Raw genomic sequence first — 12865 nt, 5'->3', positions numbered from 1 at the left:
AAAAGCACTTGCTGCCATGTATGACAGAGTTTAAGCCCTAGAACCCACATTATGGAAGGAGAGAATTAAATTTCCTTGTCTTCTGCCTTCTACAGGCATTCTGTAGCATGTGTGTTTTATCCCACATACATACACACACACACACACACACACACACACACAAGAATGTAATTTTTAAAAAGCTTGAGTATCCCCAGTCAGATCAAACCCAACCTCTAGATTTATACCACACCTATTCAACTACATCAGCTGGTCCCAGGAGAAGAATCTCACTAGATTCCAGTTTAATCTTGTTCAGGTAGGCAGGTTCTACTACACTGCAGCTTAGAGCACACACTGGTGAGCACTATCTACACGACTGTAATGCCTTCCTCACTTTCTGAGGGTGAATATCAAGAATATTATATGATACACAATGTGTCCTGTGTGGATGACTAACAGCTCTCCCAAGAACAAACAACAGCTGGAAAGAATTCTAAAGCCTCAATTCTGTTGACCCTGAGGCTCTGAGGTGAACCTGCCCCACCCCCTTGCACACTAAATGAGTGCTTTACCAGGGAGCTGTATACCCTCCAGCCTTCTGTTTAATTTCACTTTTTGTTTGTTTTTATTTATTTGAGACCCAAAGTAACCCTGACTGAACTGGAACTCAGAGATCTGCCTGCATCTGCCTCCCAAGTGCTGGGATTAATAAAAGTCTATGTACCACCACCTGGCAAATTTCAGTATGTTTTTATAAATGTCCCTCATAATCTTTATGTGTGCTAAAATATGAGAACCTCTCCAGTGGAACAGATGGGAAAATAAAGAACCCAACAAGCAGAGACAAGCAAGATTGGATTTTGAGGGGTTTCTCTTTTTTACCCACTTTTTAAAATATATTTTTATTTATTCTTGAAGACTTTTCATACATGTATACAATGTCTTTTGGTAACACCAGTGGGCAAACAGGACTTTCAAAGGGTCAGTGGAGAAAGTCTGTGAGCAGCTTCACTTCAAACGCTCCTTCCTCCATCCTTCAGTTAGGCTGCCTGCATCAGCCTGTTGATACTCTCTTCTACCTCTGACAGCTTCTTCAGGATTTGCTTGACTTTAACTTCATCAAATTCCAGACACAAAAATTCAGATTCCTGTAAAACACAAATGATGTTTAAGGAAAAACCTGTAAGACAGCAGTAGTGGCTTGAATGAAAATGGCCCCTAGGCACATACATTTGCATCCAGATGATGAGCAGGCTGGGAAGGACTAGGAGTGGCCTGGTTGGAGGAAGTGTGTCACTGGAAATGGGCGTCAAGGTTTCAAAAGCCCAAGACCAATCTCCTTCCTCCACACTCCCTCGCTGCCTGCTGATGAGGATATAAAGCTCTCAGCTACTGCTCCAGCACCATGCCTGCCTGCTTCCTGCCATGAAGATCATGAACTAACCCTCTAAAACTGTTCTTAAGCCCCCAAATGTAATGCTTTGGTAACAGTGTCTCCTCACAGTGACAGAGCAGTGACTAAGACTCTAGCTCTAGCTAAGGTTCTTTATCTGGCATGAGCAAGGTGCAGAGGCCCAGGGCCTAGCACAGCAAACCAGACTCCAGGCCTTTAAGCCTGTGTGATATTTTACCATACAAAGCATATCCACAGTGTCCACAATGAAACACAAATGTAAACAGAGACAGATGCCCTTGTTCTCATTATGAGAGGCTCTTCTGTCTGGCAGCTCAATTGACATGGTGTAAATTTAAGGTAGGTACCTAGGTATTGCTTCTTTGTGGATGAGAACTCTGAGGGCAGGAAAGGTTAACTTCCATCTAGAAATCTTTTAAATGACACAAGTCAGATAATTAAATTCTCAGCTCTGGCTGGCTTCAAAGTCAATGCTGTCCCCACCTTATATAATAATGAAAGAAATGTGATTTGTCTCTAGTTAGCCTGGGCCATCTGCAACTCAGGCTAAAAAGAAATTGTGATAGGTTCACTGGGAAGTTTTAGCTAGAAAACTATAAAGGATGACCAGATTTTGAAGTAGTAATAGACATTTCTCAGGTCCTTCTCACAAGATCCCCCTCCAATATAGCCCCTTCAGTCACTCAGGATTGGTGAGCCAATCTAGGCAGTATCAAAAAGTAGGGTCTTTGATGTTTGTGTGGCAGAAATCTCACATTGCCCAGGTAACCCTAACTCTATATGGTCTTAAACGAGAAGAGCAAATCCAAGGTAGTCTTTCCTACCTCATGAACAGTAACTTTACACTAATATAAATGCTTACAGGTCTTACTTTCTAGAATATGAAATTAAATTCTAGGTATGTCAAGGGACATGCCTAATGGCCTCTTGTCTGTTACAGGCAGAATCACAGGATTAATATTCTTGTCTGTACATTTTCCTCTCTAAACATTAAAAGGGATCAAAATATCCTACCTCAAAGAGTCTCTACTCTGACAAACGGATTGTTCTGAATTGACAGTAACTGAGAATCCTGGGATCCCTTGCTGGAGCTGCTTCTATCTGATTAAAGCAAAAACCTTCTGAGAAAAGAGGAGCATGGGAGGAGACAAACGGTTGGCACAAAGTACAGGAACTCAATGACTAACCCTTGACTACTACTGTTCTTCTTGTCACTAACTGCTCCTAGGAGCCTCACTTATTAGCCTTTCATTAAAAAGGTGTATGACCTTTCCAAGCCTGTGAGGTTTCAGTTTCAGTTTTCAGGTGTGTGTGTGTGTGTGTGTGTGTGTGTGTGTATGTGTGTACACATGTAAAAACACATGTGAAAGCCAGAGGTCAACCTCTGCTGTTGGTCCTCAGACATTTACCTTGGCTTTTGAGACAAAAATCTCTTCGTGGCCAGGAGCTCACTGAGGTCAGGGCTGGTCATCTGTCTTTCCAGCATGGTGATCACAAGCTTATGCTAACGCACTTGGCTGTCTCAGGTGGGTTCTTCAGATTGAACTCAAGCCTTTCCATGCACTTTACTGACTAAACCATCCCCTAATCCCATAACTGTGACTTTTTTTTTTTTTTTTCAGACAGGGCTTCATTCTCTGTGAAGTTCTAGCTTGCCTAGAACTTGTTATATAGACCAGGCTGGCCTCAAACTTAGAGTGATCTGAGTGCCTCTACCCCCTGAATGATGGGGGCAAAGGTGTGAACCACCACATCTGGCCTTTAAATTGATTTTTAACTGATAATGAAAACATTAAAAAGTTTAAATTTAAGGGTACCATGGGATATTTTGAAACTTGCATACACTGTATAATGCTTAAATCAAGTCAAACATATCTATCTCATTTTTAAATGGTGAAAACACCGGTTCTTTCTTCTAGCCTTTGGAAATTGCAATGTATTATCTATAGACATTTAACTGTGGAAGATCTCGCTCCCACCTATAACTTGGGACCCACTGGTTAAACTCCCCCTTGCCTCCTTCTATCCTCTCCAGCCTCTGGGTCACTGACACCCTGCTCTCACCTCCTGTGAAATCAACTGTTTGGGTGCTCAGGACTGAATTCGGGGCCTTATGCAAGTCACGCACGCATTTTACCACTGACCTGCAGTGACAATGAGATGGACTTGTATGCATGTGTTGGGGTGTGTACATGCCACGTCACACATGTGGAGGTCAGAGAATAACCTCACCTGTCAGTCCTCACCTTCCATCATTTTAAATATGTTTTACATATTTGGGGTGGGGGCGGGGCACATGCTATATATACCACAAGTGTGGAGATTGGGGGACAGTTAGCCAGGAGCTGCTTCTGCCTTTCTTTTCATTTATTTATTTCCCTAGCCTGAGATGAATGTTTTGGGTTTGGTTTCGTTTAATTTTGAGACACAGGGTTTCTTCTCTGTGTAGACCTGGCTGATCTGGAACTCACTGTATAGACCAGGCTGGCCCTAAACTCACAGATCTGCCTGCTTCTGCCTCCTGAGCACTGGACTCAAAGGTGTGCACCACCATGCCTGGCTGAGATGAACATTTATATATAGCATTTCTGAGTGACTGGCAGGAGACTTTTCTCCCAATGCCTGACTTTTTCAAATTAACATCATGTACCCCAGGCCCAGAGATGCTGCAGAGATGCTGCAGGGATGCTGCAGTGATAGGCCTTTTCTCTTTTTTTGTCTTTGTGGCTGACTCACGGTTCATGATGATGTGTATCTCCCTCGACCAATTATCTGTCAACAAGTACTTAGGTTGTTTCCACTCTTGGCTATTCTTAATAATACTACAGTAAACACAGGAACACAGATGTCTCTTTAACACACTGATGTCATTTCCTTTGGATCACATAATAGAGCTATCTACTTTTTTTTAAAGTAGGTACATCAAAAATAGTTATTTTGAAGTGCAGAATGGGCTTAAGTATAGAATTTGGAGGGGGCACAAATTAGTTAATAACAATGTCCAGTGATAAGAGTTCTTGGGATTATCAAGGATCTAGTGTTTGTGGATATGATAATGTCAACAACCTCATACTTAACTCTTAGTTTCCTAAACATACTATGCAAATAAGAATAAGTAGCTAAACCAAAAATAAGAAAACAAACTCAAAAAACACATACACACATGCACACACGCACACATAGTGACTGGCCACATTCTTACTGACCTTTATTTTGAAACATTATTTAACCTGTGAGCACTGCCAGAATCAAAGCTGCCAGGAAGATTAGAGAATGGCACAAAAGTGTTCTCTATCCCTACTCGTAGATCTGGTTAATCCCTTGTGTGCATGTTGTATCCCTAAGTCATGTTCTTGCATGCCATTCTCTGAGAGAAAATGTAAGACTGAGGGAAGGAGAGGGAAGTCAGACAGGGGCTTGCTGGCTCTGCCTGTGATAAGCTTTTGGAGGCAATGGGTAGAAGGTAGGCAGAGAGGAAATAGTATCTCCGTTTTGAGGGTGTGTTCTGACATTAGTTGGTACTGGGCCTTTGTTCAAATGCAATGATCAGCTCTCACATTAAACTAGAAACCTTTTCACATGCATGATCTCATTTGATCCTTTAACAGTCCCTGGTAACTGGGAAGAGACAAAGCCAGAAGTAAGCTACTCTCAACAACTGTAGAATTAGCAGAATTTCCCCCTCTAACCCAAAGCAGATGGTTTGAACTAAATCTAGCAAACGTTGTCAGAAAATACAATTGATTTTATGAGCTTTGATATATTATAGTCCCACTGATAGAATATTAAGATTTTGATTATTTAAAATTGTCCACAGTTCTACAAGCTGGAGTTTCAAAGATCACGTTTGTGTGAAAGACAGGCAAAGGCAGCAGCTCCTAACTGGGGAAGATCTAAGATTCTTTTGTGGTCACCACCATTCATGTAGTAGACACTGAAAGTTTTGGAAGTGGAGGTAAGAGAACAGTGTGTGGGTATGGGTCACGGGGACTCACTCTTGCCCTTGAGAGAAGGAAAAGCTACAGAGAGAAACATGAGTGAGGACATAATTCAAGTGAATTATGAGCACTTGCCTAGGTGCACAGGGCCCCAGCTTTCACTGCTAGTGCCAGCCACATAAACGGGATGGTCACAAACACCTGTAATCCCAGCACTGAGGAAGTAGAGGCAGGAGGATCAGAAGTGTTCATCACCCTCCACTGCACAGTAAACTCAAGGCTAGCCTAGGCTACACAACATCCTGTACTCCTACTACCCTCTAAAAAAAGAGCAGTGGGGAGGATTGTGGGAAAGTGCTAATGAACTTGAAGTTCAGAGGAAGACAAATTCATGATTAACATAAATAAACATGGTAACAAGACTAAGCAACAAAATGCTTAATATATGCTAAGCATATACCTTACTTCACACTGGTGAGGATCATTTTATCCCATTTCACAGAAAGATAATGAGTAATCTGTAAAGCCACAGAAGTAGTAAGTAAAAAAAAACATTTTAAAATACACATCTGGCCAAGCAGAGCTGTTCATGCCCATGACCCCAGCAATAGAGAAAGAGCTGAAACTGGAGAGTCACCATGAATTAAAGGCCAACCTGGACTACATAATGACTTCAACATCAGCCTGGGTTACTGAGAAAGACCTTGTCCCAAAATCAACCAACCAAACAAAAAAACAAACAAGCAAGCAAGCAAACCCAGGTTTGCCTGGCTTCAGAACCTAAACACCTGGTCATTTCACAATCTAAGCTTATATTTATACATTTATAGATAATGTAAATTCCATCATTGATAGTTAATAATGTATCCATACCTGAATTGGTCTTTGATTCTGTTAACTTCAATGAAGACTCAAAGGAAAGTTTGGTGTTTATATGATACTCAAAGTCCTCCACCACTTTATAGGGGTGGAGCACTTGCCTAGCAAATGCCAGGTCATGGGTTTGATTCCCAGCATAGGAGGAAAAGGAAGAAAGGTTAGGGGTTGAGAAAAGAAGGAAGGAAGGACGGAAGGAGGGGAAGAAGGGGGAAGGAGGAAGGGGAGGGAGCTGTAGATGAACATGTCCTGGCTGTATCTAGAGAACTCTGAGCACAGGAGTAGTCATTTCATGGGGAGAAAGCACAGCACAGTTAGTAAGGGGCTTGGGACCCAGGCTGCAAATAAATAAATTCAGTTCCTGTGGCATTTTATCCTGACTCCTGTCGGTACAAAGGTGTACAGACACCTGTCCTCAAGAGAGCCAGAAGCAAGGCTACCTTTGTTGGTCTATGAACCAATGTCTCAAACTTCCATGAGATTTCTTCTCACACCATCCTAATTTTATACCAGTAGAACCAAAATACCTGCTTGAACCTGAGTGAACCTGATGAAAAACATCAGTCACAGGAATTGTCAATTTTGTCTTGTTATCTAAGAAAATCAAGTTACTAACTTAAAAACAAAATCAGATCAGGTACTTTTGGAATGTGAGAAAATAAATGCATTAAATTCTGAACTTAAACTTTTAATAGCTTTCATCTTTGACCCAAATCCATCCTCCAACTACGCCAAGGGTAAAGAGGAGAGAGAGAGCCTTTGATAATGTCTTGATCGTAGAATCAAGGCTTGACTGACAACCATGTGAAACACAGAACAGGCAGCAGGCAGCACACACATACACTATTATGAATAAAAACAAACATCCATATTCCATTTATCTATCATCTGTCTGTCTGTCTTTCCTTAATAGCAGGGAGCAAACCCAGGCCCTCATGCATATGAGGTTAGCACTATAGCTCTGAATTACATCTCCAGCCCAATTCTTACATCTTTAAGAAATTTCCTTATTCTACCTGCCAAGTAAGCTGTCCCTCTGAATGTCTAGAAAATTTAATAAGCTTGAAAAGAAGACAACTACCATACTCTCTCTGACTGTACTGCTCTCTGTATGTGTGCACACCTATATACTCATGCCTAGTAAACACGGCTTTGAAATTACACCAATCTAAACCAAGATACCATCATTTTACAGCTGTCTTAGGGTTATAGTTTCTGAGCTTGTAAATTCGAGATTTAAATAGGTTTAACTGCTAAGGTTTCTGAGACTGTTAACAAGGATCCTCCTAGAGTGACTCAGCATTCCTGAGACGTGAACACCTGCCTTATTTTACCAATTTTTATCTTATCCAACAAGATAAAAAATTATATTGGTTACTTACACACTATTTCTGATTCTTTTCAAAGGCACACACTAGGCCTCTATGATATAGTCTGGCCAAGGCCTTTGTGGGCAGCCTGAAGTCAGCTTCATCTGGCTGCCTCTGATACCCTACTCTGGGGCTGCCAGTGTTAAATCAGGAAGCACACATCCATGAGTGAGTGGAAGAATACCAGAGGTGCAGCAGCTGGCTGTGACAGTGGCCACAGCACAGGACAGGAGTCTGACAGGGCAGAAACAAGCAAGGCTCCAGGCTAGAGTTGCCAGTGACTCGGGTCCCAACTCTGTTCTTGTCTGGCCATCATTGCCAGTCCTTAGGAGGGGAAGAGCCCCCAGTCTAATCATTTCTCTTATAGTCAAACAGAAATGATTCTAATATTCAACTACACAGCAAAAGCAGGGATTGACAGTTTAAATGGCATTCAGCTTCTCCACCCAGGCTGTCGTGGAGAGCAATCTCAATCCCTTGCTCTGATATGCTAACCTTATCATCTCCACTCTTCAGAAAACACCAGTGAAGTTGTTCAGTTCATGTTAAATCATCCCCTGTGTCAGAGACTGGCATGAACAAAACAAGGACCAAGTCGTGAGTGTGGAAGTACCACCCTTGAGGCGTGGAGTCAAATTTATTTATTTTTATGTTATTAACTGAAATATTCAGTCATTTCAAATGAAAGTTAAATACTCCCTTGTGGCAGGGGGTGGTTAAGAAATAAAATGAAGCTGGGCAGTGGTGGCACACGCCTTTGATCCCAGCACTCGGGAGGCAGAGGCAGGCAAATTTCTGAGTTCGAGGCCAGCCTGGTCTACAAGTGAGTTCCAGGACAGCCAGGGCTACACAGAGAAACCCTGTCTCGAAAAACAAAAACAAAAACAAAAAAAAAAAAAAAGAAAAAAAGAAATAAAATGAAATAAAAAAACTTGTATCCCTCATTTCAAGCTGTAAGAAGGGCCTTAAGACAAGCAATTTTGGATTTGTATCTGTTATCTGAAAGGAAAAAAATTCAAATGCAAAGCCTGTATCTTCATTAGTGAAGAGTAAAATACTAAATATGAACATTAAAAGGAAACGTATAGGGGTAGCTCAGTGGCTACTCTTCCAAAGGACCTGGGTTCAATTCCCAGCACCCAATTGGCAGCTCCCTCCTGTCTATAACTCCAGTTCTAGAGGAACTAACATCCTCACACAGTCACATATGCAGGCAAAACACTAATGTACATAAAATGAAAATAAATTGAAGAAGAAAAAAAAGAGAGAGAGAGCACTTGCTATTCTTGCACAAGACTAGGTTCTGTTCCCAGGACTCACAACCATCTACAACACTCCAGTTTCAAGGGAGCCAATGACCTCTTTTGAACTCTGCAGGCATCAGGTGCAAATGAGGTGCAGATACACACATGCAAGCAAAACACTCAAATACAGCAAATAAAATAATAACTCTAAATAGAACAGTTTTATAAGAATTTCTATACTTCTGTTACAGAGCAAGGAACCAGGGTTGAGACTCATTCTGAGAGACACATTACAATAGTTGTATTTAATTTAACATCCACCAGAGGTTAAACCTAAACATATAACAATGAAAAATGCTATACACAAAAGTGCTCCTACCCTGCTCCTTGAACTATAATGACTCAATGGAAATTATGCATGCTTTTGAGGCTATATTTAATGTGGGAGAATAGCTCTTCTCAGCTGTCTGTGCTATGCTAGGACTCAAAACATTACATTTTGACATGCTGACACCTGCTTGTGCAGTCCTGTCTTTCAATTTTCCCAGAGAATAGGAAGAAACACTTCCTGGAAGTTCTATCTACCTATAAGATCCATCTTCCAAGAGATTAATTCCCAGGAGGAAAAGCTACATTTGCAACTACATCCAAAGACCCGGTGAGATCTGGCCCAGGACACTATTCATCTGCAGGGTTATTACCCTACCTGCCCCCGCCCCTGACCCTGTCCTGCCCCCACGCATAATTCTTTCATCTCTAACCTACCTTCTTCACCTATCTTCCCTGGCCCTGTGAAAAAGGTTTTTACTGCTCAACCATCTGGTCCATCTTTGAGTTTTATACAATACACACAGACACAGACACAGACAGACAGACACAGACAGACACACAGACAAACACACACACACACACACACACACACACACACACACACACACACACACGGCAATCCTTTGTCTCTGCCTTTTAATTGCTAGGCTAATAGGCTGCTGCCATGTCTGCCCAGCTTCCATGTGGGACAAGCCACTGCCCAAGCATCAGTATCGTATCCTGTATGCAAGTGTCTGGTTGTTATTCTGCTTCTCCATCCTGTCCTGAGCTACATACTTCACCAGCCTCTTTCCTTTAAAAGAGACACTCTGCTCTTACTAGTGAGGAATAGTCATGTGAAAGACTTCTGGAACCTAAAATTGTCATCCGTAAAAACAAAAACAGACAAACAACAACAACAAAAATGTTCTCACATGAGGAAAGTACCGACCACTGCATCTGACCACTACTGTGTCCAGCAACAACAGAGAACAAACAACAAATTCTTTTGTTTTTACAGATTTAATTCCCAAAAGCTTTTGGATCTTCTAAGAGTCTTTCTCCTTGCAAGAATCAGACACACTGTGTCTGATCATTATAATAGAGGTCTTTATTTAACAAGACCACCCACTGGATTAAAATATTAAGAACTGGAAAAGGCCAGGTTCAACCATAAGGAAACTGGCAAGGTCTCAGGACTAAACAGTAAGACCTTCTTACCCTTGATAATATGTATTTTCATGTTTTCTGTTCTGAAAAGTAGCAAAATGTGGCAGTTTGAATAAAAATAGCGCCCATAGGTCCACAGGGAGCGACACTATTACAAGGTATGGCCTTGCTGGAGGAGGTGTGTTTCAGTCTGTCTCTTTCTGCTGCCTGCCTATCCCATGTACACCTCTCAGCTCCCTCTCCCTCACCTTGTCTCCCTGAACACTACCAGGCTTCCTGCCATGACAATAATGGGCTGAACATCTGAACTGTAAGCCAGCCCCAATTAAATGCTTTCCTTTATAAGAGTTGCTGCGGTCATGGTGTCTCTTCACAGCAATGGAAACTTTAAGGCAGAGTTTCTATTTACAACTTATTTCTCTCACCTATGTCTGCTAACCACGTGGAAGACACAGCAGAAGTCTATTGCCTCAGACTGCTATTACAAGTTAATAAGGTAGCATTCCCAGTCATTTCCACCTGCAGCACAGACACACCCCAGCACCTCTGTAAAGCTCTGAGCCAAAGGGACTGGAAAGCAAACGTACTACTGCTGGGGGCATAGAATATGCCACCTCCAAACTGATGGCGAGACCCAGTGTATGCCATTTTGAAATATGCTTCTTTCACATAAACTTTAAACTCAGAAGCCCTAAAAAAACATATCGTTTTGGGGTTTCTAATGAACTAATTTGCATGCGTGTTTAACTGCCCCATAATAGCATGTTCAGAAGTTGAGACAGAATATGGAAGTCAGTTCTCTGCTTCCATGTGGATCCTGGAACTCACAGGTAGGTTATCAGGCTCAGCAGCAGGTGCCTTTACCCACCAGCCCTAAAAGATGATGCTTTTATAAGGACAGTTTACATTTACAAAGGAAATCTTTTTTTGTGAGGATGGAAAGACGATCAAATCACTACAAATTTGGATTTAAATCTGCATAGTAAATCTAACATTTGTTCTATGTACTTTGCTTTGGCTGCTCTTAGACAGACCTTTTCCTACTTCCTTCTTTGTTTCTGAGAATAAAATGGGTTTTAGACCTTATTACGATCAGGCTGGGCCCTGCCCTGAGAGACCCCATTTTATAAGCAGCATTTGAATCAGTTCTAGACACCGGAGAGTCAGCTTTAAACAAGGCAGTCACTGTCCTTTTCCCACTTTAATGGGGGAAAAGAAAACAAAATGACTTTAAGAGCAATTTGAATGCAACATGTTCAGAATTGTTCATTAACAGCAGAACACTTTTTTTTATTTCATGATGAAACTGTTAGCCCCTCTCAGGTAGTTTATTAAGGGAGTAAGGGAGGTTGACTGAATTATAGCTAGAAGCTGACCCAGATACAAAATTCACATTACTGTCTGTCCTCCAGTGTCAGCGCCAACACCGCTGTCCTTTGATAACACACAAAAGCAAGATGACATCATTTGTTGAGAGATAATGAAAGCCTAGTATAAAATTACAGACCATAAGACAAGAAACCAGAGATCTGGGCTCTGTGTCCAGTTCTGCCTCTTAATAATACTCCTGGGAGTTCAGGGGTCACTTAAACTTTTTGGAGCCTGACATTCTTCATCTATCACATTTCAAAGATGTTTTTTTAGAAAGTTTTAATGATCCAATAAAAGAACATGAAAATATTTAAAACACCGACAAAGGTAACTATTATTCCATAATCAAATATTGACCGAAGACTCAAATGAGCACACATACAAGATAAGTCACCACATACATACCCCATCTCCCAGAGCTTACCTTTTGGAGGAAATGAATCCTCCAAAGAGCCCTTTTTAGTGATAACCCTCTACTTGCTGAGACCAAACCCCACTTTTTGACAAATATTTTACCGGATTAAGGAGATTGTTCGGCTAGTAAAAGTGCTCGATGCTTAAACATGAAGACCTTCAATCCCCAGCAGCCAAGTAAAAACCAGGTGTGTGAGCCGGGCAGTGGTGGTGCAGACCTTTAATCCCAGCACTCGGGAGGTAGAGGCACGAAGATCTCTTTGAGTTGGAGGTCAGCCTGGTTTACAGAGCAAGCTCCAGGACAGCCAGGGCTACACAGAGAAACCCAGTCTCGAAGGAAAAAAAAAAAAGCCATGTGTGATATAAACTTCTATACACACACACACACCTTAAAAATAAAATGTTTCATTTTGTAAAACTATATCCTTGACAGTTTCTTGCACATGTGTGACACATTCTGCCACATGCATCCTCCCTCCCTCTCTCATCCCTCCAACCACAACCTGCCCCCCAGTCCTTATCCCACTTTGAAATTTTGTTTTTTTAATCTTTCATCTTAAAAATAAAATGATTTTATTTCTTGATATTCCATGCCATAATTAAATATCCTTATTTTATGAGTTACTCTTGATTTCTATCTGTTGAAGAGCCCTTTCTCAACTATTGAGACACTGATTACTAAGCCATGTAGATAACTTCTCTGTTTTCTTGGATGTCTCTACAGCCACCACCTTTAATTCAAGTTCCTGTGGGGCAGGCAGGTAGACCCAGGGGTGT

General features: G+C 41.5%; 1 protein-coding gene across 2 annotated transcripts in view; it reads right to left on the bottom strand.

The window, feature by feature from the left end:
- Positions 1 to 835: 835 nt before the first annotated feature.
- The window catches only part of Commd1 (copper metabolism domain containing 1), an 86335-nt gene continuing 74305 nt past the window's right edge, over positions 836 to 12865 (bottom strand). For both annotated transcript variants that reach the window (XM_021175834.3, XM_085829083.1), the window contains exon 3: positions 836 to 1130. In XM_021175834.3, the coding sequence (XP_021031493.1) occupies positions 1023 to 1130 (108 nt within the window). In that variant the 3' untranslated portion in view covers positions 836 to 1022. The remainder of the gene's footprint in view (positions 1131 to 12865) is intronic.

The sequence above is a fragment of the Mus caroli genome, unplaced genomic scaffold (genome assembly GCF_978045245.1).
Source record: "Mus caroli unplaced genomic scaffold, Mus_caroli_1 scaffold_13, whole genome shotgun sequence".
NCBI lineage: Eukaryota > Metazoa > Chordata > Mammalia > Rodentia > Muridae > Mus > Mus caroli.
This window is presented reverse-complemented; position numbering and strand designations above follow the sequence as displayed.